This window comes from Calidris pugnax, unplaced genomic scaffold (assembly GCF_001431845.1).
Source record: "Calidris pugnax isolate Ruff unplaced genomic scaffold, ASM143184v1 scaffold219, whole genome shotgun sequence".
NCBI classification, from domain to species: Eukaryota; Metazoa; Chordata; class Aves; order Charadriiformes; family Scolopacidae; genus Calidris; species Calidris pugnax.
The window spans coordinates 7,073,134-7,100,628 of record NW_015094507.1 but is presented as its reverse complement, the minus strand read 5'-3'; the positions used below and the strand labels follow the sequence as shown (position 1 = coordinate 7,100,628).

The window sequence follows — 27,495 nt, the reverse complement described above, 5'->3', positions numbered from 1 at the left end:
TGATAACACCTCTTGTACTTCAGAGTCTGATCACTGCAGTAACTTTTCTTCAGCTTCTCATTATTTCCATAATAATGGTAATACAGAAATGCAGAATATGTGAAGCTGTAAGAGAAAATGAGATTCTTATCTGCAGCACGGGTACATTTGGTAAATGATCGTGTTTCCTCTTTTCCTTTGTTTCTTATACTATTCTGTTCTAATGCTGAAATGGTACATTTCTATTTGCAAAGTATGTAACAGGGAAGCAAAGGCAAAAGCTTTTAGCAAATAAGACTGTATGTTAATGAATGAAAATGTGAGCTCTCCATTCCCAAGGGAGTGAAGAACCATATGCTTATCAAATAATTCCATTAATCCTTTTCTTCCTATTCCCCTTCCCATTTTCTTTCACCTTTCTCTTTTCCTTTTCCTCTGCTTTGCTCTGGAACAGATCTGGAGGGTTCATTTACTGGGTTACTTTTTTTGTGTGTGTGTGCAGCTGTTTTTCAGTCCTCAGTCCTGTTCCCAGGCAATTTGCACCTAGGGCTCAGTAATCTAAAATTTAGACCATGGCATGTGTCTGGTAGTCACAGCAATGGAAGAGCTCAGGAATACTTAAGTGGCGGTTGGAACTAGATGATCTTTAAGGTCCCTTCCAACCTAAACCATTATGATTCTGTGATTCTATTGAGTTAATCTTTGTTTTTATATTGTTAGGAGGCCTGCTTGTGGAACAGTAATTGGATGCTTTTAGCACCTACTACAGTTAGCTTAAATAATTTAGCATTCTCTAAATGTACTTTCTAAGTACCTTTTTATTCAGCCATGCAATTTTCATAGCCAAGATCATTCATAGCCATTTCTAAATACAAAAAGAGGACCTGGTATGTTCACAAAGGCAGGTAAGTGAGGTGCTAATTCATTCTAACTCTTAGGAACTATGCTGAAACAACTGTCTTACGCAGGTCTTCAGACACGTTTTGCGCAGGCAAGTCTTCATGCTGTTGTAAGGCTGGATTTAAACCAATGATAATTTGAATTCAATCAAAGCACTATATTGCTAGTTTCCCTTACTGTCCTAATATTAACAATACATTACTTTTCATTTTTGTGACAGTCATAAAAAAGAAATTGTAAGCATCAAGAACTCATTAGCATTGAAAAACACTGGTAGCCTGCAAACTTAGTTAAGCTGGGCTAATAGGCTTTAATTTATGCATGCTACTTAACAGCTAGAAAGCTTTTTTCTTATTATTACATTTCAGAAAACTTGAATAACAGCTAATAAAAATCTGATCATCTTACTGTATGACATGATACGCTAGAGGAAACACTAGTTTTTGCCACAGCTAGAAGATGGAATCCCATGATGATAAATGACTAAATAATTTATTACTTGATGACTGATAATTTATTATCTATTTCTGTGTTTATAGGGAAGCCCAGCAAGATAGGTTTGCATTATTTAATTTTGACTATAAAATATCTATCTGACCAACCTTGAAGTCTGGAGGCACTCCGCCAACATAGAAAACAGCATTTTCAGGTTCCAAATTAAGGAGAGAGCCAGGACCAAGAACCTCTCCCTTTTTGATGAATTTTTCTTCAGATGTGCTGCTAAGACTGGGCACAGTTAAAAACATTTTGCCGTGTCTTCCAATCCTGTAGAAGGGAATTGTAAGAGAAGAGAGTTTTGTGTTGGCTAGACTTAAAAAAGAACAAGCAAGCCTTCAACTCCAGGAAGGGTTTTTATTTCCTTCCTAGAAGACTTGTACTCTTGGGGAAAAGAAAAAGAGAAACCACAGACACTTTATCTTCCCCCCTGTGGACCCTTGGGTCCTGGGTCTCTAAAAGCAAAAGAGGATTTCCATTTATTTAAGCGGTAGAGCCAGGCATTGAAGACTCCTGATGGGAAGTTCTAACCCAGCCTTTTCTATTTGATTTTTTATTCTATTAACTGTTTGGTTTGGGGGACATGCTTTACCTCTCAATTTTGATGATGCTGAAGTAAGAGGGCCAGGTGCTGACTGGCTTGGCATCCAGAGGTATCTCCACGTCTTGGCCCCCCAGATTATAAATGTACACAAGGTTATCATTTTTAATTGCAAGACCCATGTAAGTTTTTGCCTAAAATACCAATGGAGAAAGAAGTCAGAGCTACAACATCGAAAGAGATTTAATGCAGAACATTAGTAAAGGGTGGACTTTGATCTTTAAATATAACTAATAAGCAAAAGCTACATTCTCTAATGGCTTTCTTTCACCAGAGAAAACTGTACAGAAAAAGTCTCTGATATTTTACTTTATATAATTTTGACTGATGTAAATACAAGGTCATGAGCTGTCTTCTCACCGTAAATTTGTCATGTTCAATGGGAAGCTGATCATGAGTATTTAGTGAGCAGTGTCACATGCAGGAAATAGGAACATTTGTCTAAAGCCCAGGTATAATGCTGCAATTAAATATTCTGCCAAGAGGGGTTTCACTTGACTTATATTCAGTAGATGTTCTTATAAGAAAAGCTTAAAAAGAAAAGCCTGCCTATTTACCCTCCCCAAGTAACAGCTTGCCAGGATTATAACTGGCTTGTGAGGTGTGATTTTTTTTCTTTCAGGAACCACAATTTAAAGAACAATTATTTCCCAACACTTACAGGTGGTGAGAGTATATGCCCTTTCTAGGTGTGTTTCAAAGTAGTGATGTACAGTGTACTACAGCAGCACAAGCCACAGGCAAAGAATTTGGCTTATTTTTGGGGCTTTGACCTCAGAGATTTGCAATTGACAGTGTCAGCAGCATAAACCTGATAAAACATGGCCCTCAGATGCCAGGCAGGTGGTATTAACTGCGTCAGAGCGCCCCAGCACTGGCAGTGGAGATAGCAAGTGTGGCTCACAGCAGGGACGGCCACAGCAGAATGCCGCATGGGCAGTTCAATTTGCTTCTTAGAGAGAATCCTTCATTGTTTGGGGTAAGAAGTTTCAAGGAAGGGGTCTCAGAAACCCTTGCTTTTTGCTTGTCACAAAACCAATGACAGTCGTACAGCAGACACCTCTTATTTTGAAACATGGAGAAACAGTGAGAGGAAAACCCAAGGGCAAATAAACGTCAAACCTATTTCAATTTTCTTTTTTATATATATTTATAAATATATATATCTGTATAAGTAGGTAAATTAACTGGGTTATTCTCTTACATCTTTGTTTCCAAGGTACAAAATAAATCTGTCTGGAGATGCTGCCAGTTGTGGGTTGTCTTTTGGATACTTTATGTACAAGCTCATGGAAGTGAAAGATTTCAGTTCCTCCACGTTGATCTTTGGATTGACTTCAACAGCTGATTGGCCTTCAAACATCATGGAAACTTGGACCTGCAGTTGCAAATGAGACATGTTATTGCTGCCTGGGGACATTACTTAAGGTAAATGTGCAAGAATACTTAGCTGGCAGCCTTGCTGCTGGCCTACTGCAAGAGCAGAGTTGACACGAATACATTGGCCATGAAAAATTGTGTGTTTATAACAATCACTTCTGGAAGACACGGTAAAGAAGAGGAAGGGAATTAATTTTAAAATTAATTAAAGCTTCTAATTAACTGTGCTTAAGCATATTCATAAAGTAAATTACATTTCAGTGAGGCATAGATGTGTGCTTAGGTGAATCAGAGCTACATCGTTATGTGTGGCATGTAATGGAATTCTTACATAGCTATAAAACTTCTACCCATAATTTATTTCTTTGTTTTGGGAGCAGTATGACCAATTTTCTGTTCATGAGTAATCCTGCTATGTTACTGAAGTTACCGTGCTACACATGAGATGCTAATAAAATTTTAAAACAAGTTCACCTTAGTACAAAATGCCTTCAACGTAACTGAAATAATGTTTTCAAGTTTAAGCACAATATGCCTGGATGACGAAATACACTTCAAGAAGTCAAGCACTGCACACATACTAATCTTTTCTTTTTTGAAGTAATGTACGTGGACAGCATATTCCAGCATTGTGAACATACAATAATACACTTAATTTTTGATTTTTTGAATTAATTCTGTTTTAATTTTTGACCTCAGTGTTCTTGTTACAGAAAAAATTGTGCATGATAATGGAAGTGTTTTTCTCTATTAAATGTGTGAGCCAAAGATTCTCTTACCTTGCAGAAATTAATTCAATAGGAAAAAAAAAGAAATACTGTGGTCTCAGAAAAGTTTGCATTAAATTGCCATAATTACTATTGCTTGTAACTAATGTTGCCAGCTGAGTAATGACCTATTAGTTTTAGCTTTAAATATTTTTGTTATTGTGGCCACCTTTAACACTGTGCCAATTACTTAAAGTTGCTACTGCAGTAACAGTAGCCTACCATGAATACCATGGTAATGTTAAGTGCTTGCAAATAACAACTGTAAAGATTTTAATGACTGCCATGTTACTTCGTTTGTCTAGTTGTTGGGAAGTGATAATGTCAAGATTTGGGCTTGTAACATAGCCCAAAAAAGATTATTAGTACTGGTAACCAGAAGTCCCATCCAAAAGTTTTACCTTGCTTGCTACACTCCTGGTCTGAGCAATTAACTCTCTGATCCGCTGAATGTTGGAAGAAATATTGTTCGCTGGTGCCTTCTGTTCTACTGTGTGCAGTTTGTCCAGGAGTTGAGGGAAGACTTCTGCAAGTTTCTTCACTGCAGTTAGAAAAGAAGTGACAGCTTGTTTTTTTCCTCTTTCTAACACAGGTTTTGCTCCAGGAGAATTCCTCCTTACCCTCTTAGGTTGACTCACCTCTCTGCTTCTGTGTTAAGAACATCACTTAACTGTGGTACGTTAGAGGCAGTGATTTCAGAAAGGGTAGAGATTTATTATAATCTGGTATTGCAAAAGTTTTTGGAAAGAAGTTTGCACAAAGGAGACTACTTTTACATGGGACTCCTAGGTACTTACCGTGGTCTTGTACCTCTGCAATACTTTCCTCAAGGAGCTTTGCAAATGTTAATCACTTCAACCTTTTCATCTTCCTTCGAGGCAAATAAATGTTAAACCCAATTTTACAGATATGGCAACTGAAGCAGAAGGATTATTTGTCTCACTGGATATCTGTGGCTGACCTGGGAACTGCGTCTAGGAGCTATGGTTCATGAGCTCTTCACATTCATTTTAGGGGAGATGAATAGGTTTTTTCCCTCAGCTCTCAGCTGTGCATCTCTCCCAGAGGTTCTCACCCAGATAGCAGCAATGGCTGCACAGGTGATGGGTCTGCGTGTGGTTTACAGCCCACTCTGCCAACAGAAACGCTGCTGCTTTCAGACTGGCAATAGGTCTGTACTCTGCAATGGCAGAAAGCCTTAGCTGATGATGATTGTGCACTTCAGCTGTGCTTATGATCTGCCCCAGCCCTTGTAAGTGGTAACCTCTCCATCTTTCCTGCCTACATCTCCCAGGGGTCATGAATCAGAGTCCTGGACTTTCAGTCTTTCACTACTGTGTCTCCTGGTACATGAGCAAGTAGGATTGTTATCAAAGGGAAATGCAGGTGCTTTGCTCTGCTCAAAGGGAGAGAAGTCCTTAATGAGAAAGATAAGCAGACAGAAAAGCTACTAAGAAAGTAAAGTAACGACCCCTAATTATAATCCCATTTCATCACATCAGATTCCAATGACATGCTGCCCTTTGAAGGATATTTACACATCACATAATTTTTCATCTTTAATTAGATGTAGGTACAACTAGCTGAGTATAATGAAATGTGATTTTAGCCACAAGCTACATGCATATAAGAAAGATCCAGTATTCATAGTTAATTTTTAATGACATGGATTCACTATAAAGGTTAAGACGAGATTTGTAGCATTTGCAGTTATATTTTAGGGGTTGTCAACTCATCTGAGTAGACAGCAGAAAGACAGGTAGAGGAGCTAATCCTTAGATGTTCTGAGACTGTGTAGAAGGGAAAGAAGGCCTGCAATCACTCTTATGTGCTTCCAGTTCTGTGTTGACTAAAGACTGAAGCAGCTCTCAGCCTCATTCAGAGCAACCCACGGTATGAGAAGATCCCGTGGAGTCCTACAAGTCCTGCTTCTCTTTGGAAAGAGTGAAAAGCTGTATTTGTCACAGTCCTGCCCTCTCTCTCCTGGGCTGTTTTCACTTGTGTTTTACTTTCCAAGTGTAGGAGTGGGCCATATGCAGTTTTAGACTGTCCAGTCATTCCCATTAAGTCCTGAAAGAACTTATCTGCTGGGGTTCAGTAATCAGATATTCTATATAAAGCTTACTGTACATTAAAATGCCATTATTTTAGCAAAGCTTCAAAGAATTGTTAATTAATTCCACAATGCATTAAAATTTCAGCTTAAAAAATAACTAATATAATAATCAACTTACAGAAAGTTTTCTCTGCCTTTTGAAATGAATGTTCCATTGCATTGGAAAAAACCCCACGTTTTTATTAAAGTAAAAAAATTGCAAGCTGAGAAGTGATTTAGCAAATTTCAAGCATGTTTTTTTTAATAATCAGCAACCAAATTGGAATTGTGTCTGATCTGATATCTTGAAAAACTAGCTTTTCATCTTTTTGAAATTTGAAGTATTAAACTTGAAACACAACTGTAACATGAAAACACAAAGCTAACATCCATTACTACTAGTACTATTTATAAAATCTGACCATAAATCTCTTCCTCTTGTCTTTATAATGTCATTCTTCAACACACAAGAATACTGATTTTTGATTTTAGTCTTTGGGATAATGGTGAGTGTGAAAAAGCAAAACTAACCTTACCCAGTGATAAAATACAAAAAAGAATACAAAGGAAACTGTCAAGGAGGAAATGACTTAACTATAACCTTCCAGACACTTTCTCCTTTCATATTTTCCTTCCCAAACTGTCCTTAATCCTCTCTGCTGTAGCCCACCAGTTCCCTGTACAATGGCAACATGAAGTATTCTCAGACAAACTGCTCAGCCAAGACATGCTCTCACCTTGCCAAAAATCAATTCCAAGCTTTATTCAAAGGTAATCCAGACATGCCAGCTTAGAGGCTTCAGCTATCGTATCATGTTATTGGTATGACGATCCATTGCTTTGGTGTTTCAGGCACCTGTCTGAACACTTTTTGTGACTTTCTTTTGAACTTTGATTGACATTCCTCTTGCCACATCAACAGTTCCTGGCAATGTACACAGCTGATCTGAGAACAGTCCACCGTCCCCCCAGCATGTCTACATCTGTCTTCCCAGGCAGTGAATCACAGTCACATCTGACTGGATCATCACCCATGCCAGCCTCCTTTGTAGCACTGATCTGTCTTCTCAGCTATTTCCACCTGATCTTTCTGGCAAAAAAATCATTGTGCCTTAAAATAACAACAATAAGCCTTCAGACCAAAAATCATGGAATAGAATCATAGAATTGTCTAGGTTGGAAGGGACGTTTAAGATCATCTAGTCCAACCATCAATCTAACTCTGATAAAAAACCATCACTAAATCATGCCGTGGAAAAGCTGCCTCTACAAATTTAGTAGGGCACACTTTGCTGTAGTTTGCATATTAGCATTAGTTTGGGGTCAGCAGGCCCTCCAGGCACTCTGATATCATCACAATACTTTCAAGGTGACTCCCTACTACAAATCCACTATCACAGAGAAGACATTTTTGCCAGGCACATCACGTAGGAGCTGAGCTGTTCTTTACAACTTGTGGTGAGTGTACCATGCATGGCTTTTTGGAAACATAGCCAACTAGGAGAGCTGGGCCATCTTAGGACTATGCACTCTTATGGAGCCTCTCAAATCCTACTGGAAATATTTCTTTCAGTATCACAGCTAGTATGAGCAGATTTTTTGAATTCTGAATGTCAGCTGACATTTTAAGCATGAAGAGTCAAATGCAGTTTGCGTTACTGCTCTATCTGCTAAGCTGGCACTAGTAAATGTTAAATGTAAATCAAGTGTAAAGGTGAATAAAACCAAAAGCCTTCATGTGTAACCTATAGCAGAGTATTTCTCTTAGATGTTTTTCCTCATACCATTCTCTCTCTGGATGCCAGTCACATCCACATTTACATTAGCTTAAATGGGAGTTGGACCCCAACTCACAGCCTAAACTGTGCTCTGTGGTGATCAAAACCATTTTACAGCAGCGCAATACAACTACTGTTATATTAACTACACCCTTATGGAGCTCTGTGCAGTGCCGAGCAGTGAGCTTACCCATTCCCAGAGGGAGATGCTCAGTTTTTTCTTTGTGTGAAAAGCTCAGAGAAATGTGAGTTGCTTCCAGTTCTTGAGCCAGAAGTCAGGCTACTGAATAGTACTAAATTTCTTCTTATGGAGGGAACCACTTTTATACCAGTTCTTGGGAGCACTCACTTAACCAAAAATATTAGTGCGAAGGTCTTACCCATTACAGAATTCTGGAAATAACATCAAATTAGTCTACTTTTATTCCACCCCCTGATAATAAAAGTGGAATTAATGTGATGTTTACAAGCTTTTCCAGTGATCACCCTGCTTAAATATTATATTTCCTTCCTAATCCTCTTTGCCTCCGTTGTTTTGAATGCAAGCTCATCAAGTCAGGGACCGTTTCTCCTCCACATTTGTACTATTGAGGACAAAAGGGCTCTGTTTTAAAATGCCTCACAATGTTAAAAAAACAAACTTAAATGCCAATCACAATAGCAAGAAGTATTTAAACAAGCTGTCTACCATTCAGTGTGACCTTGGTACCCTGATAAAATCAACTTAGAAGCCAATAAGACTTCAGCCCTTAAGTGTTTAAGTCATTTTTGGAAACATGCAAGCATCCAAAAGTTTTAAAGTATAGTCAAGTCTCCAGACAATGGCTGACTTTGTAATATTTTCATGGAAGAAAAATGCTAGAAGACTATATGCAATGAATATGCAATGTAAACAATTCTTACAATATGGTGTTGCAATGACTCCCTGACCTTTTAATATTAAGGAATGGCAAAATTCAGGTCACCATACCTGCATCCCCAGCTGAATGCACAGCACTGTCATATGCCACTGAATTGTGCTGGAAGTCTTGCAGGTTTTCAGACCACAGCCTCACATTCTCATCCATGGGAGTTGTAGCCTGTGTTACTGTCATGGTAGCACTTACAGCCTCCTCAGTCTTCATTTTAGCTTTCTCCAAACGCTCTCTGGCCTCCACTACAAAATAAATAGGGGATGAGAAGAAATGAACTCTTTCAGATTCAATCAAGCTGTAACCAGGACTTAGAAAGTAGTGAGGCTAAGTGGATTATACCTTCTGCAGAATGGATACCCAACCCAGCTTGGTTCATTTTCCCTTTATTTCCACAGGGAATATTCAAAACTTTCTGCTGTTGGTCAACAGTTACATTAATTCTTAAAATTTAACAAATTCTAATTTTCTTCTAGATTGCTAGACATTTTCAACATACTTGGATTTTGATGAGTGTTATATAGCCAAGGAAGTTGGAACAGAGATGAGAAAATACATTATTGTTCATCGAGTTTTTAAAAGAAAAGCATTTATTTGTTTAGTATTTTTCATTAAAGCTATTTTTGAATGAGAGAAACCCAAGACACCGAAGTGGTTTTGTTTTGCCATACCTGGCATTTTGAGGTTTTTTTTTTGTTTGTTTTTGGAGTTACCAACTACTGTATTTGTAAAACCTGTGGGATTTATGCATATTTTGCATATTTTTGCACATGTCTTAGCAGTAAAACCCAACCGTTTTTAGGTGAAGTTAATGAAGAAATCTTGACCATGTCAGCTTTGAACACCTTCAGTTATACTTGCTGAATGTTCTATGATGTCCCTTTGAAAAACTAAGGTGATGTTTTATCAATCAAGACTGCCAGCAATTACCTCTCGAATACTCTACTTGCCAGGTGTGATGTATATGTGAATTAGATTTTGACTATCAATACAATAAATCCACAGACTTGTAGATTATCCAAACTCTGAAAAGATCAAGAGTAACATTGGAGAGGACAATTATATTAAGGAGGACCAAGAAGAATGTTAATTTCAGGTGGAAAAGCATATAATTTCATTATGAATGTGTTAAAGTTGAATATTTGCTATCCAGATCTTGTAGTTTCAGTCAAATTCCGTTAGACTTCCTTGGGACTGAAATCTTCATACCACCTTTATAGGCCATATGCAAAGATAAAATATGCTCTTAAATATATGAATATAAAGATGAACTTCCTCTTACAACCTGGCTCTGCTGATTGCATTTTTGTGATGACTCTTATCAGCTGGCTTCGCAGAGCATTCAATCTAGCAAAAGTGCCATTAACGTGCCGGCTGGTGTCTGCAATGGTGAAATCGTTACCTGTAGGGAGAAAATAGGCAGTGTAGTTCAGTGGCATCAAAGTGGCATTTAAAAAAATAAATTTTAGCCTGTGGAGGTATGTTATTAAGCATTTAATACACCACAGGCAGTATACCATGGCCCCTTTTAGTATACTAGCACTCTTGACTTCACGTAATCTAAAGGAAAAAGCAATCTTGCAGCTCCCAGCCGTTATTTGTTTCCCGCAGGGTGTCTCAGAAGAATCTGGAGACCTGTGTCTCAGTCAGTGCTATCTCTCTTTGCTTTACCAGAACTGCTTAGAATAGCTGCAACAAGTATACAGGAGAAGTTTTAAGGAACTCAACAGGTCCTGGAAAACTTAAGAGATAATTTTTGTAATTTTAGATATTTCTTTCATTTTCAGTGAAAAAAAGGCCAAAATCCTTTAACATTTATTATTATCCCTCACTGGTGAAATTCAGCTTTCTGAATGCATAAGCTGTTGTGAATTGATTTCACTTGAACTACCTGATTGAGCATATTTACCTGTGAACAACTCTTTGCAGGATAACATGTTTAAACTGCAGTTTATATCTGAAATGGTCATTTTGTGAATGAAATAAACTTTCAGCATTTGGCATTGAACAGGGCAATACCTGACAATACATGAACTACTCAAACTGTGCCTGTGGCCATTTCAAGTACTTTGTGTGGAAACTTTGATCAATACACTATTCTGTTACAGCAGTAGTTCTGCCTTAGTGATGTGCTTTTGAAATTTATTGTCAAATGCACACGCTTGTAAACTGACTGGAAAAGTAGAAAAGATGTATATTTACTGCCAGCTGCTGTCCGTTGTAACTCTATGGCTCGGTTGAGAAGTTCTTCGCTTTTACCCTTATGGTAAATGATCTGAGTATCGATTCCAACTGCAGCCTACAAGGATGTTCCAAAAAAATGAAGTCAGAATAATGCTGATCAAATGTTCCTCTTTATGGTGTTTAATTGTGGACAACGTATTACTTCACATAAATGCAACTGCAAAGTTGCTGTAGTTTCATTTCCTTTGTTAACATTTACGATTGACCGTTGGATTGGAAAAAAAAAAGTCCTCAAAGCAAAATTTTCTGTAGATTGCAATTAAAATTTAGAGAAAGGTATGTTTTTCCAGACAACAACACTGAATAATGAAGGTGCAGAAAGTGCAAAAGTCCTCTTAATGTATCAGCTCCAGCACGCTCAACCTGATACTCATGCTTCCTGTTGGTTAGGCATTGTGACTGTTCGTTCCTACTGTTATCTCTGATGGGTGATGAACACTTGCACTGTGTGTGTCTGGCCTTGCAGTCCCCAGTCGTGTGCTGGAAGCAGAGGACTGGACCTGAAATCCCACAGCTTTCTGGGGTTCAGGCCCCTGTAATCTAGCCAAATCCTCTTACTATCCCTCTAACAACTTGCTGTCAAGTAACATGTATATAGGTCAGAAACTATATACATACAAAAATACAAATAAAATATTTTAAAACAATCTTCCTCATCCCTGTACTGAGTGTGTGAGTGGGCTATTTGCCCCATTTTAACTTGACTTTCAATGAGAAACAGTGATGCTTCTGTTGGATGTCTTGACCACCTTTCCTGCCAAATGCTGCTGTGTGGGGTAGGTGGAGTTGGGCACTGAATGTCAGCTCAGGTTCCTACAGGGCCAGGGAGTTGTCTGGACTTTCACAGAAATGCCTTGATTTGAGTGACAACAGAGAAGCATCACCCTATACTTAGGGACAGAAGAACCTGTTGCTTCTTTTTGAATACCAGGGAACTTTAGGCTGGCAGAATAATTAACCACCTAGGATTTAATTCACGAAATAGTAGATGAAGCAAAATGCGCAATGAGAAGTTCAGTGCTGACAGTTAAGCTAAATCTTTTTTTTTCTTTATAGTTAGCTGTGCGAAGTCCCTGAAGCATTGCAAAGTAAAAGTTGATATTATGAAAAATACTTACATCATTGACCCGGTTTGTTGTGTTCAGTGCCAGCAATGCAGTTTTATTGGCTTCTTCAATATAACCAGCAATGTTTTCATACACATTTGAAGCATTTATTGCCCTTTGTACCAAACCATTTGTATCAACACCATACAAATTCCTGTTAAAAAGAGAGTAAAAGGAGGAAGAAACCAAACTGAATCAAAGTGCTTTCAAAATGAATAATTTTCATAACATTCTGTGAATTCTGACTATATAACCACATACGCAAATGTGCTTGACCTAAGTAGTATTCTCTTCATTGTATATGATCATTGATGTCAATCTGAAGCAGGTGAAAAGTATGTGGCTAGAAAGTACTTCCCAGTGGTTTAATTCTGGGAACTTTTCCCTTAACATTTATGTGAGCACCAACAAGTGACTACTGAGCTTTTATCTTTTTTTAATCCAGATTAGATATTTCATAATTAAACAGAATAACAGATCTATCAGTTGTCCTTCTTCAAAGATAACTCCTGGCCATGAATGGAAAGACTTGTGTGTTCCAGTGGCCAGGACAGCTTTATCACGGGGCTGTTTATATTTTCCAAAAGTAGGTGGGAAAATGGGGAGGATCAGATGAACTGCCCATAGTCATGAAAGTTAGCAAAAAGATAGATTTAAAAAACACAAGATTTGCTGTCATGGTAGAGCTTGATTTGCATATTAGGCAATGAATGATCTTCAGGGGAGATTCCAAATGCCAGTTGGTTTAGGGCTCAACCTTCAGCTGTTAGTAATTTTGAATAAATATCATTTTTAAATATTTTTGTGATAACAGATTTCAGAATATATGTCACTTATGGACTATGTATATATATATTTACACATGCTTGTATTCACTTCAAATTGTTTGCATACTAAGGGATTATTAACTTTCCAGATTCATTGTTGTTGCAAGAATTTCCTGCTATATTCCCCTAAGACAAAAGGGGAGTTAAAACCAAACAAAAGCCTAACAGGCTTATAAAGCAAACCAATAAACCCAAAATGATTTGAAGACAAGCTAAATATTTTAAAGGATTAAAGTTTCACTGCAGGACAATCTTCTCAACAAATAAAAGACTCAGCACATTTCCATCTGGATATTTCATAATTATTTCTGTTTACTTTCTGTTAAATTCTTAATGTGTTGGACTTGGTAGTAATTTTTAAATTATTTTGGTAAGGGATGAAGGGTAGCCATATGGGGTATTTTCTTTCAAGTAATTCTGCTGCCCCCAGTTAGCTGATCTCAGACTGAACATATTGTTTGTTTTTTGGGCTGTCTGCAGTTTGTGTGGCATTATAGAACGGAGTTTCAGATGTCAGCTTTATACAATTGTACAAAAGAAAACCATCTGTTATTTTTTTCTCTATTTTATCTCCTATCTAGGGCACACTAATATTAAGAAATAACTGGTATTTAAATAGTATACTTGAAGAGTAGTTTTAATTTAATCTTCCAAAAGCATATGTCCATGATGTTACTTCAGGTAGAATTTGATGACATATTTCATCTAAGAATTCATTTGCAGCAGTGATTTTTCCATGGGTAGTGCTGATTGCAAATAAAGTCATATTTCAAATCTGTCTTGAAGTTACTTTTTAGGAAATTGAGGGAAAGTTGATGCATTTAGTATTTTTCAGCAAAATAGGAAGTCTTACAGTAAGTTTTTGGTGTTACAGTGGGGCAGTTTCACTAGGACACAACCTATTGAGTAGCAGAACTATGCTAAACATTTTTTAATGTGAATGAACTTACTGACATGAGATGTTTCTGCAAACCCCATTTAATCTGCCTGTATTATTTTACTTTTCATTAATCTGCCTTTCCCATTCTCTTGCTATGGGAAGAGAAGAACATGCCAAATTAGAAAGGGGAGAATATTGTGCAAGATGTATGTTTATTCTTTGAAAAGATTAATAGATTTTTCTTAGCTCAACTTCAGCATTTCCCTCTGGACCATGACAAGTCCTTCCATACATGACTTAGCAGTGATTTGTTTAGTGCCTATTTACAGTCAGAATATTTAATTTCACTGTGTTTCTGCTTGTCTTTTAGTTCATTCAGCTGTTCAGTCAGTAGCACTCGTATGAAAAGAGTCTGCTGAAGTTAAATTTTACCGGTCCAGCTCATCGGCAAGTCTTCTTAGGTTGTGTGCATGATTCATAGCCTTTTCTACCAAAGCATCATCAAACAGAGACAGATTGGCTATTTTTTCTTGCAATTCCTTTTTCGCTCCATCTATTTCTGCGTAGAACCCTGACACATTCTGAACAAAATAAGGAAGGAAGGAAAGAAAATGAAAATTGTAAAAAATCAAGTCTGCATTTTGATTATTATATTTTATTTTAGCCTTTATGTTATTATGACAGGAATATCAGTATAGCAAAACAAATGCAGGAAGATAAAAATCAAGCAAAATTCCAGGAATCCCTTAAAAAGATATTAGAGAGATATGTTTAAAATATGAAAGAAAAACAGTTGATAAATGTCTTACTATCTTGTATGTTTACTTCAGAATGCTGCCAATGACAAGTCCTTCAGTGTGAAGTGCTCATAGGTGAAGTAATTAAACCATATCTCCACAAAAATTCCCTCATTGTTTTGCTTCTTAAATTGCGAGGTAGAACCCCTATTTTTTAATATATTTTTTTTTTTTACCTCTTCTCTGTGAAGACTGCAGGCCAGAAACTAGTTTTTGAGATTTCTAAATGATATCTATATGAGTAAACTAAAGAGTGCTGTGGTGGTTGGGCTTATGCATCATCCCGTTACTGCGTGGACCCTGGCACTGTTTTGGCCCTGGCCACCCGCCACTCTCCCAAACCTGCCTCCTTGGCGGATGGGGCAAGTGGGCCCTATGGGCATGGGGCAGTGCCTGTGCCCTGGGGACAATTTTGCAATTGCTGGAGCAGGGCAGAGAGTTTAGCTGTAAGGCTGTGAGCTGTACTACGTTGTGGAAAACAGGCCCTGGCCCCTTTCTCCCTCCTTGCACAGAGATATCCCTCATTCTAGGAGATCTTGGGGTAGTCTAATTTGTAAATCAGTCCACCTAAACACTACCTATATGTATGTATAGGCAAGGAGAAGTACTATCCCTTTGCCTTAGTCATACTTCTTCCTTATATGAAATACTTGTGGGGAAGACCAAATGGGCCTGCAATCACCTTCTTTCTGATACACAAGCTTGCTGATGTGTCTGAGGATTATAAATAGAAAATAGATGAAAAAAGTATGAAACGGAGGAAGAGAAAAAGGATGAATGGAGTGTAAAAATACTTGTTGCTGATGAGGATGGAAGATGTATGATATTTGCATACTGCTTCTTTCCCTGCGGTGTGAATGTCCCCTATGTGTAAACATATCCACAGGAGTGGAGGACCCAAAATGATAAACTGCAGCAATTTTTTTTTGTACAAAACACTGGAGAAAAAAAAAAATCATACTGCTTGATAACCTAGGGAGGGTTATAAAGCAAATTTTCTTTCTGTTTTTTTAAATTACTTTTTCAAAGAAAAATGAATGAATTCTGATATCTGCTTTTATGTTAAAAAAAGAAGTTGGAAACTCCAACCAGAAAAAATGACTATGGAGAATTTTCATTTGTCTAAAGTTATCTCAGAATTTTAAAATAAAACATGGTGGGGAAAAGAAGCAGCTTTGGTAAATATTTTAGTTAGCAAAATCCCAGTTGTGTTTTCTTAATTTTTTCATAGTAAGTCCAAAAACTTAAAATTTCTAAAAATTTCCTACATCATCTTGTCTTGTTCAAAACACTGGATACTAGCCTAGAGTTCCAGAAGAGGATTTCTCTAAGACAATCTGTTTATATATGTTTTGGTTTTAACACCAAGAGCTGGGATATTTAACCTTCTTCTATGCTCACGTGCAGGCACAAGAAAAGGAATTTAGCATATAGTACAGTCTTTTACCAGGGCATCTTTTCACAGCTGCTTGTAACGAAATGATTGAGAGCTCAAGAGCAAAACCCTTCATTCAGCTCTGCCTACAGTAAGGTGTCCTTATAATAGAATTGTTTTTCCGAGGCAGTAAAATGTAATTATATAGCTTTTCATCCAGGAAGATTTATACTTTTTGGGAGGAATATTCGTCAGTATTTCATTGAAGCAGTATAAAAAAAGGAGAGGTTTTTATTTAGTGGTCTAAACATATGACTTAAAAAAATTAAGACATATCATTTTAAACAGGTCACTGAGGCACTTACCTTTATTACCTCACTTAACTCAGAGTTGACCTTTTGTGGTCCTGCCAAAATAGCGGTGGCATTTATCAAAATGCCATTCACTTCAGCTACTTGCTCTTTTATTTTCTCATGTTGTTTCTACAATAAAGAAAATAAAATTAAATCACATCCAAACCCATCTTTGCATTGCTAAAATACAGTGTTACCATTTTTGTTAAATATATTAAAATGAACTAATTCAAATGATAAAATGATGAACTAACCAGATTTTAGACAAATTTGAAGTCTAAGTTTTTCCCAGACATCTCTAATAGCTGCATGTTATAATGCAACTCTTAGCACTTTCTTGCCTTTGTGAAAGAAATTTTCTTTTTTTTTGAAGTTACTAGTTTCATTTTGTGCAGAGAAGCTGTGGATGCTCCATCCCTGGAGGTGCTCAAGGCCAGGCTGGATGGGGCTTTGAGCAACCTGGTCTGGTGGGAGGTGTCCCTGCCCATGGCAGGGAGGTTGGAACTCAATGATTTCTGAGGTCCTTTCCAACTCTTAACTTTTCTATGATTCTGTGATTCTATGATTTTATATTACAGCATGAGCAATTATTGGCACGAAGCATTATTCAGTGCACAGAGACAAATTAAGCACGGATTTTTCATAGTGGTCTGGGGACTGTTTTTTTTCTGGAGGTTTGTTAAATCTATGGTACAGAGAGCTCTTGTCTTTGTCAATAGTAAAGCTGATGTGAACAATCTCCTTTGTACAACATCTGGCTTCATTGTGAGCAATAATGAAGTTCCAACTAGTTAAAAACAGTGAACAATTGCCACTACACACTTCAGGCTTTGCTTCATAAATGTGAGATGAGCTGCAGCTTGGCACTGTAATTATGAAACAATGGAACAACAGAAGAGGCTTTGTATGTAAGGATCCCAAGCTGCTTGTTGAAGAATTCACGAGAGCAGCACGCCTGATTTCTCTATTGAATTATTAGACCTTCCACACCAGCATGAACTTCTAGCTCTGCAAATTTTATGAGCTCAAAACAGCCACTGAAGCTATGAAAGCCAGAGATTGGCCTGAATTTGCAAGATCGTTCTTCAAATCACAAAATCGCTCCCTAAACCCCTCTCCTCCAAAGTCCAAACAATTTCAGCCATTGAAATGAAAACAGTTCATATAAGCGGTTAGAAGTTGTTCTCTTTGTCATTTTCTTCCTTGCTGAAAAAATAAATGAAAAGTTTTAGGTGGGACATTCTAGTTTTGCATCCCTAAAAGGAAACTAAAGAAAACAGCTGAAGAGTCACAAAACTCCTGGGAGGAGAAAAAATAGTCTTTTTGTATGGCTGATGGATTGGGTATTTTCTGGGATAAGAAACCTGAAAATTCAATTTCCTCATCAGTCAGATGGGATTTGAACCTAATACCACCACTTAAAGGCAAATATGCCCCCCTTCCGTGCTGCAGGGGACAAGTCTCCTCTGCGCTCTCCTCTAGAACGATTACTGTGTTCAAAATACTGAAACCATTTGACCAGAGCATAAGGGAAAACTGCTGTAGCCTTATAGCTAGGCTGTTCACCCAGCAAGTAGGAAACCCAGTTTCAAGATATCTGTTGTGGAGCAGTTAAAGAATGGATTTGTGCTTGAAGATGCAAGGACAATTGTCTGCTCTTCCTGAAAAAATGGGGATGCATTTTGTTTAAGGAGAAATAGAGAGAAAGTTCGGATGAGACACTATGAATGCATTCAGCCCAGGGCATGAATGTAGAGCAGAGTCTTTATAAATAATTTTGATAGAATAAAATTAATTTTGTGAGCATGAAGTCCTTCCACATTATAAATCAGTTCCTAATATGTGAAACAATCCCACCATAATATTTGTAGCAGCCATGCTACATGAAATTTTAAGCTTCTTGGGTTTTCTTGTAATATGTCTTCCTAGATTAGGCATCAGTATCCATCTCTTCCTTGGCCTGCTGAGACATGTGATGCCAAACTTGTCATTTATTGTCACTCCATGAATAAATAATAGTACCTTGCACTTCCATAACATGGTTCTTAGAACTGGAGAGTCAAACTCATCCCATTGAGTGGTCCAAGACATTCCTTTTTGATGTGGCAAGTCCTGAATCTAAATTGTTTGAAATCTACTATTTTAAGCACCGGTAGAGACGGACTGTTCACAGACAACAGTTGTGATAAATGTACCTCACGCCTTTGAAGGTTGGCTGTGTTTTCCTTATTTACATCCTCCGTTTGTATAACATGGTCAAGTGCCTGGTTTAATGCCTCTTCCAGGTCTGAGAGCTTCACATCTTGTTCGCTGAGCTGCTCCAGCACATCAAATACTAGAGATCTGGTGTCATTGTACCTCTCGTGAAACTCTTCAACCTGCTGTAGCACTGGGAGAAAAATCAGAGGCCACTGATTAATCCAAAGCTTGCATTTCTGATGAAACTTACTGATGCAGCAATTTCTGTTGTTATTCAGGGGACATATTTGTTAAAATCTCACTTGGGAAATCCTAAACCTGGATTTTAATTTTCCGTCTTTTGAAAAGGAAAGATGCCTCTCATTTTAGTTTCTCATTTTAATCCCATTAATTACCCCTCTCAAGTAGCTTTTCCTAAAAGAAATTAGGCTTGGCTTTCCTTGCTCTTCATTTGCTTTCCATTGTCAGAGCCAAGCAGGCTATTGTGGAGAAGGCAGTCCTTATTGTCCTGGGCCTCTGACTCATGGTCACCGAGCTGTGAGAATTAGGCTCCCACTCTTTCCCATACAAGCAGTTTTCCTCTCTCTGCTGGAGTTTGCTGTCCCTGTGGCAGAGCTGGCAGGGGGGAAGGCTGACGTTCACACGAGCAGTTCCAGCCCTGGCACGAAGCTTCCTATCCAGCTATTGCTGAGGGGCTGCAGTGCACAGGCACACACATATTTTGCTGCCCTTGGGGGCAGCAAGCACCGGCAGAGACTTGGTGCAGGCAACTGGAAGCAGCAGCATCTTCAGCACAGCAGCCGGTGATGCCAAGCCCTGCTGATCCTCCCCCGGGGCTCAGCAGTACATCCAGAGCTGCCCAGCCCAAGCCAGCTGCGCATCAACATGTGGCTGAATGGAAAACAGACTTAAAACTCACACTTCTCCGCTGCATTTTCCTCCTCATCTGCAAGTTGCCTCTGATTAGTGAAAGGCTTACGACGTTTGATCTCCTTCAGCATCTCCTCAGCCACGCTCAGCTTCTGGGCAATTTCTTCAGGGCTCAGCTCTTGTTGAACTGCATAGTATTTCATCTTGCTGCTGATTTCTGTGGGAAAAAGGAACAGATGGTCAATCCAGCACAGCTACAGAGAAGTAAATACTGTGGAGTGCTTTTACTTTTGTGAATCCAGATCATGCTGATGACAAAAGAAAGTTTTAATTATCTTCCAACTCTATAGTAGATAATTATTATGTTTAATCCAATCTTAAAATTAAACCTGTAAATAAATCACACTTTCTGGCATATGTGGGGTCTCATCAGAAGAGGATGAGATTAAGCAGGCATGGGTTGTATGCATTATTCAGCTTGGCAGTTGTTACAGGCTGGGATCTTCATTTTATTCTGAGTTCTGTGGCATGCAGCAGGCTGGGGCTTTCATCCAGGATTGTGGTTTTCAAGTGCTGCTGCAAAAATGTTATGTTTATTAAATAACAATAATGGCAAGGAGACTGAAGTAACCTCTTTTTCCATCTGAAGAAGTTGGAGGCACCCTAAAGAGATAACATATGGCTTCTGGCCTGATACTGCCTGGCTGGTTTGGAGACAGATACTCTTTCAAGGTTTTGGTCTCAGTTCAAAAAACACTATTGGATTCCTACAGCTTAAATTGAGTTTACTCATCCCCAGCGTAGGCATTACAAAGTTTACCAACTTCTCACTCCCTGGCCTTGAATACCAATAACCTCTTTTATGCCCTATGATGTGAGTAGCTTTGGCTTGTGTTCATCACTGCTTTTGTGGATAACCAGGGCTGGCAAAGCCAGCACTACGCATCTGGAAGATTTTTATAAAAAGTAGATGTGTAATTATAGCACAACTGATTCTTTGACAGAGTGGCTTTGTATGCAGTTTCTTGCTGTTTCCTGAGCTCATCAGTGAAGCTTTGAAGGCTCATACTGAGCAGTAACTGATCACCATGAGCGGCTCAATGGATTTCTTTTTCTTTCTCGTGCTGTCACATGCATGTGCGTGTGTGCACACATACACCTTCCCTTCAGTAAAGAGGGGCTTGCCTTCCACCCTGCCTTCCACAGGGTTGATGCCCCTGTAGAAGAATAGCTTTTAGCATGGGGAAAATATTTTTCACTTACTTGTCTCCAGCTTCTTTCTGGGTGAACAAGCATTCTCTTTTAATTCACGACATGGGTCTTGGTTCTTCGTTGACAGCTCAACCTGATTGTGCTATTTGCCTTCTGTGGTTCCTGTCCTTCCCCAAACCAATTAATAGTACAACAGGACAATCTGCAGAGGTCCACCAGTTAATGTTGGTGACATACAATGAGGCTCACGCTGACACTTTTGCTCAATAATTGTAGAAATAAAATGTGACTGATGGCCAGACAGTCCAAGGTGATTTAGCATCACAGGTGTACGAAGCAGTAAGGCAGACATTGTGGTGGGAGTTTGTTATAGACCCCCAAACCAGGATATAAAGACTGATGAAGTATTCTATAGGCAGGTGACAGAAGCCTCACGATCACTCTCCCTTGTACTCATGGGGGACTTCAATTTCCCTGATATCTGCTGGCAATATAACACAGCAGAGAGGCAACAGTCCTGGAGATTCTTGGAATGCGTGGAAGACAACTTCCTAACGCAACTGGTGAGGGAACCGACCAGGGAAAGTGCCCTACTGGACCTGCTGATAGTTAACTCGGAAGGTCTTGTGGGGGATGTAAACGTTGGAGGCCGTCTTGGACAAAGTGATCATGAAATGATAAAATTTTCAATTCTCACTGAAGCAAGGCGGGGGGCCAGCAGGACTGCCACCCTGGACTTCCGAAGGGCAGACTTTGGCCTCTTCAGGAGCATGATTGGGGGTGTCCCTTGGGAGATGGTCCTCGAGGGCAAGGGTGCCCAGGAAAGCTGGTCATTCTTCAAGGAGGCACTCTTAAAGGCGCAAGATAAAGCTATTCCCAAGTCCCTAAAATCAAGCAGGAAGGGAAGAAGACCAGCCTGGCTAAATAGAGAGCTTCGGCTGGAACTCAGGAACAAAAAGAAGGCTTATAATCTTTGGAAAAAGGGCCTGGCAGATAAGGAGAAATACCATGAAGCGGTGAGGATATGCAGGGGGAAAATTAGAAGGGCCAAGGCTCAAGTGGAGCTCAGCTTGGCCACCAATATTAACAATAACAAAAAGGGGTTTTTTCAGTATGTTAACAGCAAGAGAAAGGTGAGGGATAATGTGGGCCCACTGATGGATGAGGTGGGCACCCTAGTAGTGGAAGACACGGAGAAAGCAGAGTTGCTGAATGCCTTCTTTTCTTCAGTCTTCACTGTTAGGACTGCCCCTCATGAATCTGTGGCCTTAGAGGCAAGGGGGATGGTATGGAGAGAGGAAATTTTTCCTCTAGTAGAGGAGGGCCAGGTTCGGGACCACTTGGCCAAACTGGACATTCATAAGTCCATGGGGCCTGATGGGTTGCACCCACGAGTGCTGAGGGAGCTGGCAGACGTTATCGCTGGACCACTCTCGATCATCTTTGAGAAGTCGTGGAGAACAGGAGAGGTGCCTGAGGACTGGAGGAAGGCCAACATCACTCCAGTCTTCAAAAAGGGCAAGAAGGAGGACCCTGGGAACTACAGACCAGTTAGTCTCACCTCTGTCCCTGGGAAGGTGATGGAGAGACTCATACTAGATGTCATCTCCAAACAAGTTGAAGAGTGGGGGGTTATTGGAAGTGGGCAACACGGGTTTACCAAGGGTAAATCATGTATGACCAATCTGATAGCCTTCTATGATGCCATAACCGGTTGGTTGGATGAGGGGAGGGCAGCAGATGTCATCTACCTTGACTTCAGCAAGGCTTTTGACACTGTCTCCCATAACATCCTCATTGGGAAACTGAGGCAGTATGGGCTGGATGAGGGGACAGTGAGGTGGATTGAGAACTGGCTGTGTGACAGGACCCAAAGGGTAATTATTAATGGAGCAGGTTCAAGTTGGAAGCCTGTAACCAGTGGAGTCCCCCAGGGGTCAATACTTGGACCCGTGCTGTTTAATATATTCATCAGTGACCTGGACGAGGGGACAGAGTGTATCCTCAGCAAGTTTGCTGATGATACCAAACTGGGAGGAGTGGCTGACACCCCGGAGGGCTGTGCTGCCATCCAGCGAGACTTGGACAGGCTGGAGGGCTGGGCAAAGAAGAACCTCATGAGGTTCAACAGGGAAAAGTGTAGGGTCCTGCACCTGGGGAAGAAGAATGTCAGGCACCAATACAGGTTAGGGGTGGACCCGCTAGAGGCAACTACTGAAGAGAAAGATCTAGGGGTCCTGGTGGACAGTAAAATGGCAATGAGTAAACAGTGTGCTCTTGCGGCCAGGAAGGCCAATGGTATCTTGGGTTGTATAGGGAAGAGTGTAGCCAGCAGGTCAAGGGAAGTCATTCTCCCCCTCTACTCTGCACTGGTGAGGCCACAACTGGAGTACTGTGTCCAGTTCTGGGCTCCCCAGTTCAAGAGGGACAGGGAACTACTAGAAAGAGTCCAGCGTAGGGCTACAAAGATGATTCAGGGATTGGAGCATCTCCCTTATGAGGAGAGACTGAGAGAGCTGGGACTCTTTAGTCTGGAGAAGAGAAGGCTGAGGGGAGACCTTATCAACGCCTACAAGTATCTCAAGGGAGAGTTGAAGGAGGAGGGAGCCAGACTCTTTTCAGTGGTTCCCACCGAGAGGACGAGGGGCAACGGGCACAAGTTGGAACATAAGAGGTTCCACTCAAATATGAGGAGAAACTTCTTCACGGTGAGGGTGACGGAACCCTGGAACAGGCTGCCCAGGGAGGTTGTGGAGTCCCCTTCTTTGGAGATTTTCAAAACCCGCCTGGATGCAGTCCTGAGTAACATGCTCTAGCTCTAGGCAATCCTGCTTCAGCAGGGGAGTTGGACTAGATGATCTCTATGGTCCCTTCCAACTCTAGAAATTCAGTGAAATTCAGTGAAATTCTATGAGCCTGGTCTCAGCCTCTTTTGTGTGATGGAGTATGTTAACTGTGCTTGTTGAAATAAAACACTGGTTGAAGCACTCATGGTGATAAAGATAAGCAAGGGTAAGAGTTGATATGTAACTTCTCTTCCTTACAGAAGTTGCCACAGAGCTTGCAATAATAATTGCTCTAAGACAGAACTACTCAGGTCTGTTAATCAAGTATTTCTGCTGAAAAAGGGCTGTTTAACCTCAGCTGCCATTCAGCCTTTCTGTTCTGGTGCTATACATGACAGCTTTTTTATACCATTTGCTTTACCAAAGACTGGGGCAAACCAGTGTGCTCTATGGCAGGATGGAGACTTTCATGATGCAAGTGTAAAGGGGACAGGGATGCTTCTGAGTACGTTCACTTGGGATTTATTGCTTTCTGTAGGTACTGAAGAAGAGGATGCAATTTGTTTAATCTCAGTTTTATATATCAGCATGATAACGATATGTCATAGTTATTCCAGATGAAGATGATAATCTCTGACTAGGAAACTTTTTTAAGTGCGGTTGTGCTTGGGAAGGTGTTCACTGTTGTCATTTATCCTCTGATATATAGGACAGTAAAAAGATGCAAGAAGTTTTGCAGGCTCTAAATAAAAAAAAATCTTCACCTGTGAAGGTGTAAAATATATACATTTACAGTCAGAAGAGAAGTTATGTTTTGAAATTTATGCTAGTTCTAGAGATGCTTTTATTGCTCTAGCATGTTGCCCAAGGATGGACTTTATAAGTTTTATCTGCATCCCCTCACATCATGCGGACAGATGAGCAGGACACTGAGACAACAGTTGACAGTTTGTCCCAACATTTTAACATGAAAACATTCTTGGTTTTACTCTTGCCCTAATTTTGGGCGACCTTCATCATCACATTTACTTCTCCTTCTGTGAAACTGCATCGCTATAACCATTTTGGACCGTCTGCACTAACCACATGATTTACAATTCTGCCTTTCACTTTTACTAGAGGCAGCGCTTTCTTTGTGGAGAAAGAAGGCAATAAGAATGCAGTTTTCCAATTCTACTTCTGTTTTTCAGAAAAAAAAAAGAGCAAGACGACAACAGCTAGTCTGCAATGCTCTGTAGATGTGTCTGGACCCAAACTCAATTGGAAATTCTGGTCAGATGAAGCAATAAGCAGCTTGAAAAGAAAATCACCACCACCTGGGGAAGCAGTAAGTTCACCAAATTATTTGCTATTCCGTGTCCTTTTCTTTTTAGATGCATTTGCATGAATTTATATGAACCAGCACAATCCTACTCAGCAACAGTTTGTTAGAAGGCAAAAACTGGATTTAAAGTTATGCTCACTGCTATAATCACCAGAGTTAGTCAGACCTAACTGACGGCCATGGGTTCAGAAGGAAAAGCACAATTTTAAAAAAAAAGCTGTCTAGCTATGGCCTCCATTATTTATCAGCAGGATGGGAATGCACTTGCATGAATCTGCTGACAAGTAAGAGATAGAGCACTCTCATCACCCGTCCTGTGCTTGTGTTTGGGGCTTCATCCAGCCCCAATCCAATACTGACTCTTTTTTTTACCACAAGTGTATATAAATACCTTAGGCAGTTATTCAAACAAACAAAGGCTACAGGCTGAATTAGCTTGATGCATTTCATGAAAACCTATTTACTATTATTTTGCTCTGTCAAAGAGAGAAAAAAGAAAGAGAAGCTCTTGTTCTGGCTGTCAGTTGTCTTTAAAGAAGACAAGTTTTTGTCATGACACTGAAGGCTGCAAAAGTCTTATGTGTGGGTTGCTTTGTGAGAATGCCCAGGTGCTATGACATTTTTTTGCTGGAGGTCTCATTAAGAAATGCTTGACGCTGAGCTGAACCAGAAAGAAATCTATTTACCTTGAATGTTATCCCTCATATTACTGAGCTGCTGCACAAGCTGAGTAGCACGGTTGTTGGTCTCCATGGTTTCCTTCTGTACCACTCGGCCTTTGCTGGATGCTTCATTTCCCTATGAATAAACCATGTGAGCTAGACATTAGATTTCTTTTCAGATCCATATGCATGTGTGAGGATGAGCAGCGTAAACATGCATTTTGCTTTCTCCTGATGAGCATGTGAAAGTGCATTTATCATATAAAGTGGTATTTACAGAGGTGTTTGAAGTGAAGGGCTGTCTTGTCAGTATTTTCAGAGTTGCAGAGTGAGAGATTAAAATCTGTCCCATATTTATCCATCATTTGCTGCAATCAAATTGCTGTAAATTATGTAGAGTTGTAAAACTCCCATCTGCTGAGTCTCCTAGGCATTCAGCAGGCTGGCTCATTTTGCTGGGTACGGCGTTTTCTGAGTAAGCGTACAGACTGGAGAGTGTCAAGCTCACAACCATTTTTAGATCAGTGTCTCCCTCAAGTGAGATCCCCAGCTCTGCAACTTGTTAAAATTAGGAAAAAACACGAGGATTTAAAAAAGCTCTGAAGACAATAGCTGCCCTCCTATACTATATTAAGTTGGAGGCTGTACTTTGTGTTGTGTTCCCTTACATGTACAGAAAACAAAGAGTTACCATGTCATAGTTACCATCTTTCTGAGAACATCGTTGACTTTGGGAGTCCTTAGATTTAATATTCACTGGTATTTCCCAGAAAAGAGGAAAAAAAAAAATAGGGGTACTGTGCCATCAACATTTCCTGGACCCTGTGTTGTATACGTGTGTACATGTGTAAGTCCACACCACCTGCTTGCCAGTGGTGTTCCATTCATGGTCCCCGATGGGGCTGCAACAGCAAAAATTCCCACTGTAAAATTAGTTTCTGGGTTTGAGGTGCCAGAAGATATTTGACAGTTGGTGGGCTCACTTCATACTTGCTTTATGCTGCAAGAAGGGCCGAGGATTCTGCTGCCCTTCTCCAGCCCTGCGGCAGCTGCTGTCACCCACAAACCCACCGGGTTTCACTCGGGGTTTGCAGAGGCACCAGGTGGCGCTTGAAGGCAGGGCCGCAGAAGTGGGTGGGCACCCGAACAGGAGAAATAAAAAGGTTTACAGAAAGGCTTTGGTTTCATTTCTATTTACTTGGGTTTTTTTTAGTCTTTGGAGGGAAAGAATGCTGTTTTTTATTTATATTCCTTTTTTGCTATCAGGGTTTTTTGTGGATGCTGTCTTGCTCAGCATCACCACTTAATGCTTATTTTAAGCAACCTGTTACTGTTTTCATACACGTTTGTGTTAATAATATTTTTTCCATGCCAGACTTTAACTATTGAACACACGGGGAATTGCTGAGACAGGTTTGCTGATTGCCATGAGATTGATGGGAAACACAGCAGCGTGAGTGAGGGGTGCTCTTAAGGACACTCAAATTCCTGCTGATGCACAGATGTGCATCCTGAAATTTGCTAAGAGTGCAGGAAAGAAAGGTGCTCGGCTCCCCCAGACATTTCTGCCAGACATTCAGGATTGAGCTATGTACTGTTTTACTTTAAGCTCATCCCAAGCAGACTCGGGGAGTTACAGGTCACATTTATTCTTCTAATTTAGCAGGAGGATTTGCCTATAGTTGGTGCATTCATCCTGCCTTTGGGGTTTAGATCAGAATTTGCAGCAACCCCTCAGACACGGGGAGACGCATTGTGAAATGCTCTGAATGGAAAACGCAGCGTATCTCTGCAAAACCCACTCAAGGTCCTAGCACCCATTTTCTGTAAAAGTGCCTTGAAAAAGCAAAAAGTTCAATATATTCAGAACTACTGCTGTGGTCTTCCTTCCACTGTGAGAATCTCGGGCCATTATTTCCCTGCCTTTACAAGCAATCATAAGTGTTCATGTGGA

General features: G+C 39.9%; 1 protein-coding gene across 2 annotated transcripts in view; it reads right to left on the bottom strand.

The window, feature by feature from the left end:
* LAMA4 (laminin subunit alpha 4) overlaps positions 1-27,495 on the bottom strand; it is a 103,947-nt gene that overhangs the window by 27,353 nt on the left and 49,099 nt on the right. For both annotated transcript variants that reach the window (XM_014964668.1, XM_014964669.1), the window contains exons 9-21: positions 25,566-25,677; positions 19,607-19,774; positions 18,684-18,877; positions 16,501-16,617; positions 14,396-14,544; positions 12,269-12,410; positions 11,109-11,205; positions 10,192-10,308; positions 8,966-9,151; positions 4,524-4,663; positions 3,180-3,353; positions 1,967-2,109; positions 1,482-1,644 (exon numbers count right to left, since the gene is read on the bottom strand). In XM_014964668.1, the coding sequence (XP_014820154.1) occupies positions 1,482-1,644; positions 1,967-2,109; positions 3,180-3,353; positions 4,524-4,663; positions 8,966-9,151; positions 10,192-10,308; positions 11,109-11,205; positions 12,269-12,410; positions 14,396-14,544; positions 16,501-16,617; positions 18,684-18,877; positions 19,607-19,774; positions 25,566-25,677 (1,902 nt within the window). The remainder of the gene's footprint in view (positions 1-1,481; positions 1,645-1,966; positions 2,110-3,179; positions 3,354-4,523; positions 4,664-8,965; positions 9,152-10,191; positions 10,309-11,108; positions 11,206-12,268; positions 12,411-14,395; positions 14,545-16,500; positions 16,618-18,683; positions 18,878-19,606; positions 19,775-25,565; positions 25,678-27,495) is intronic.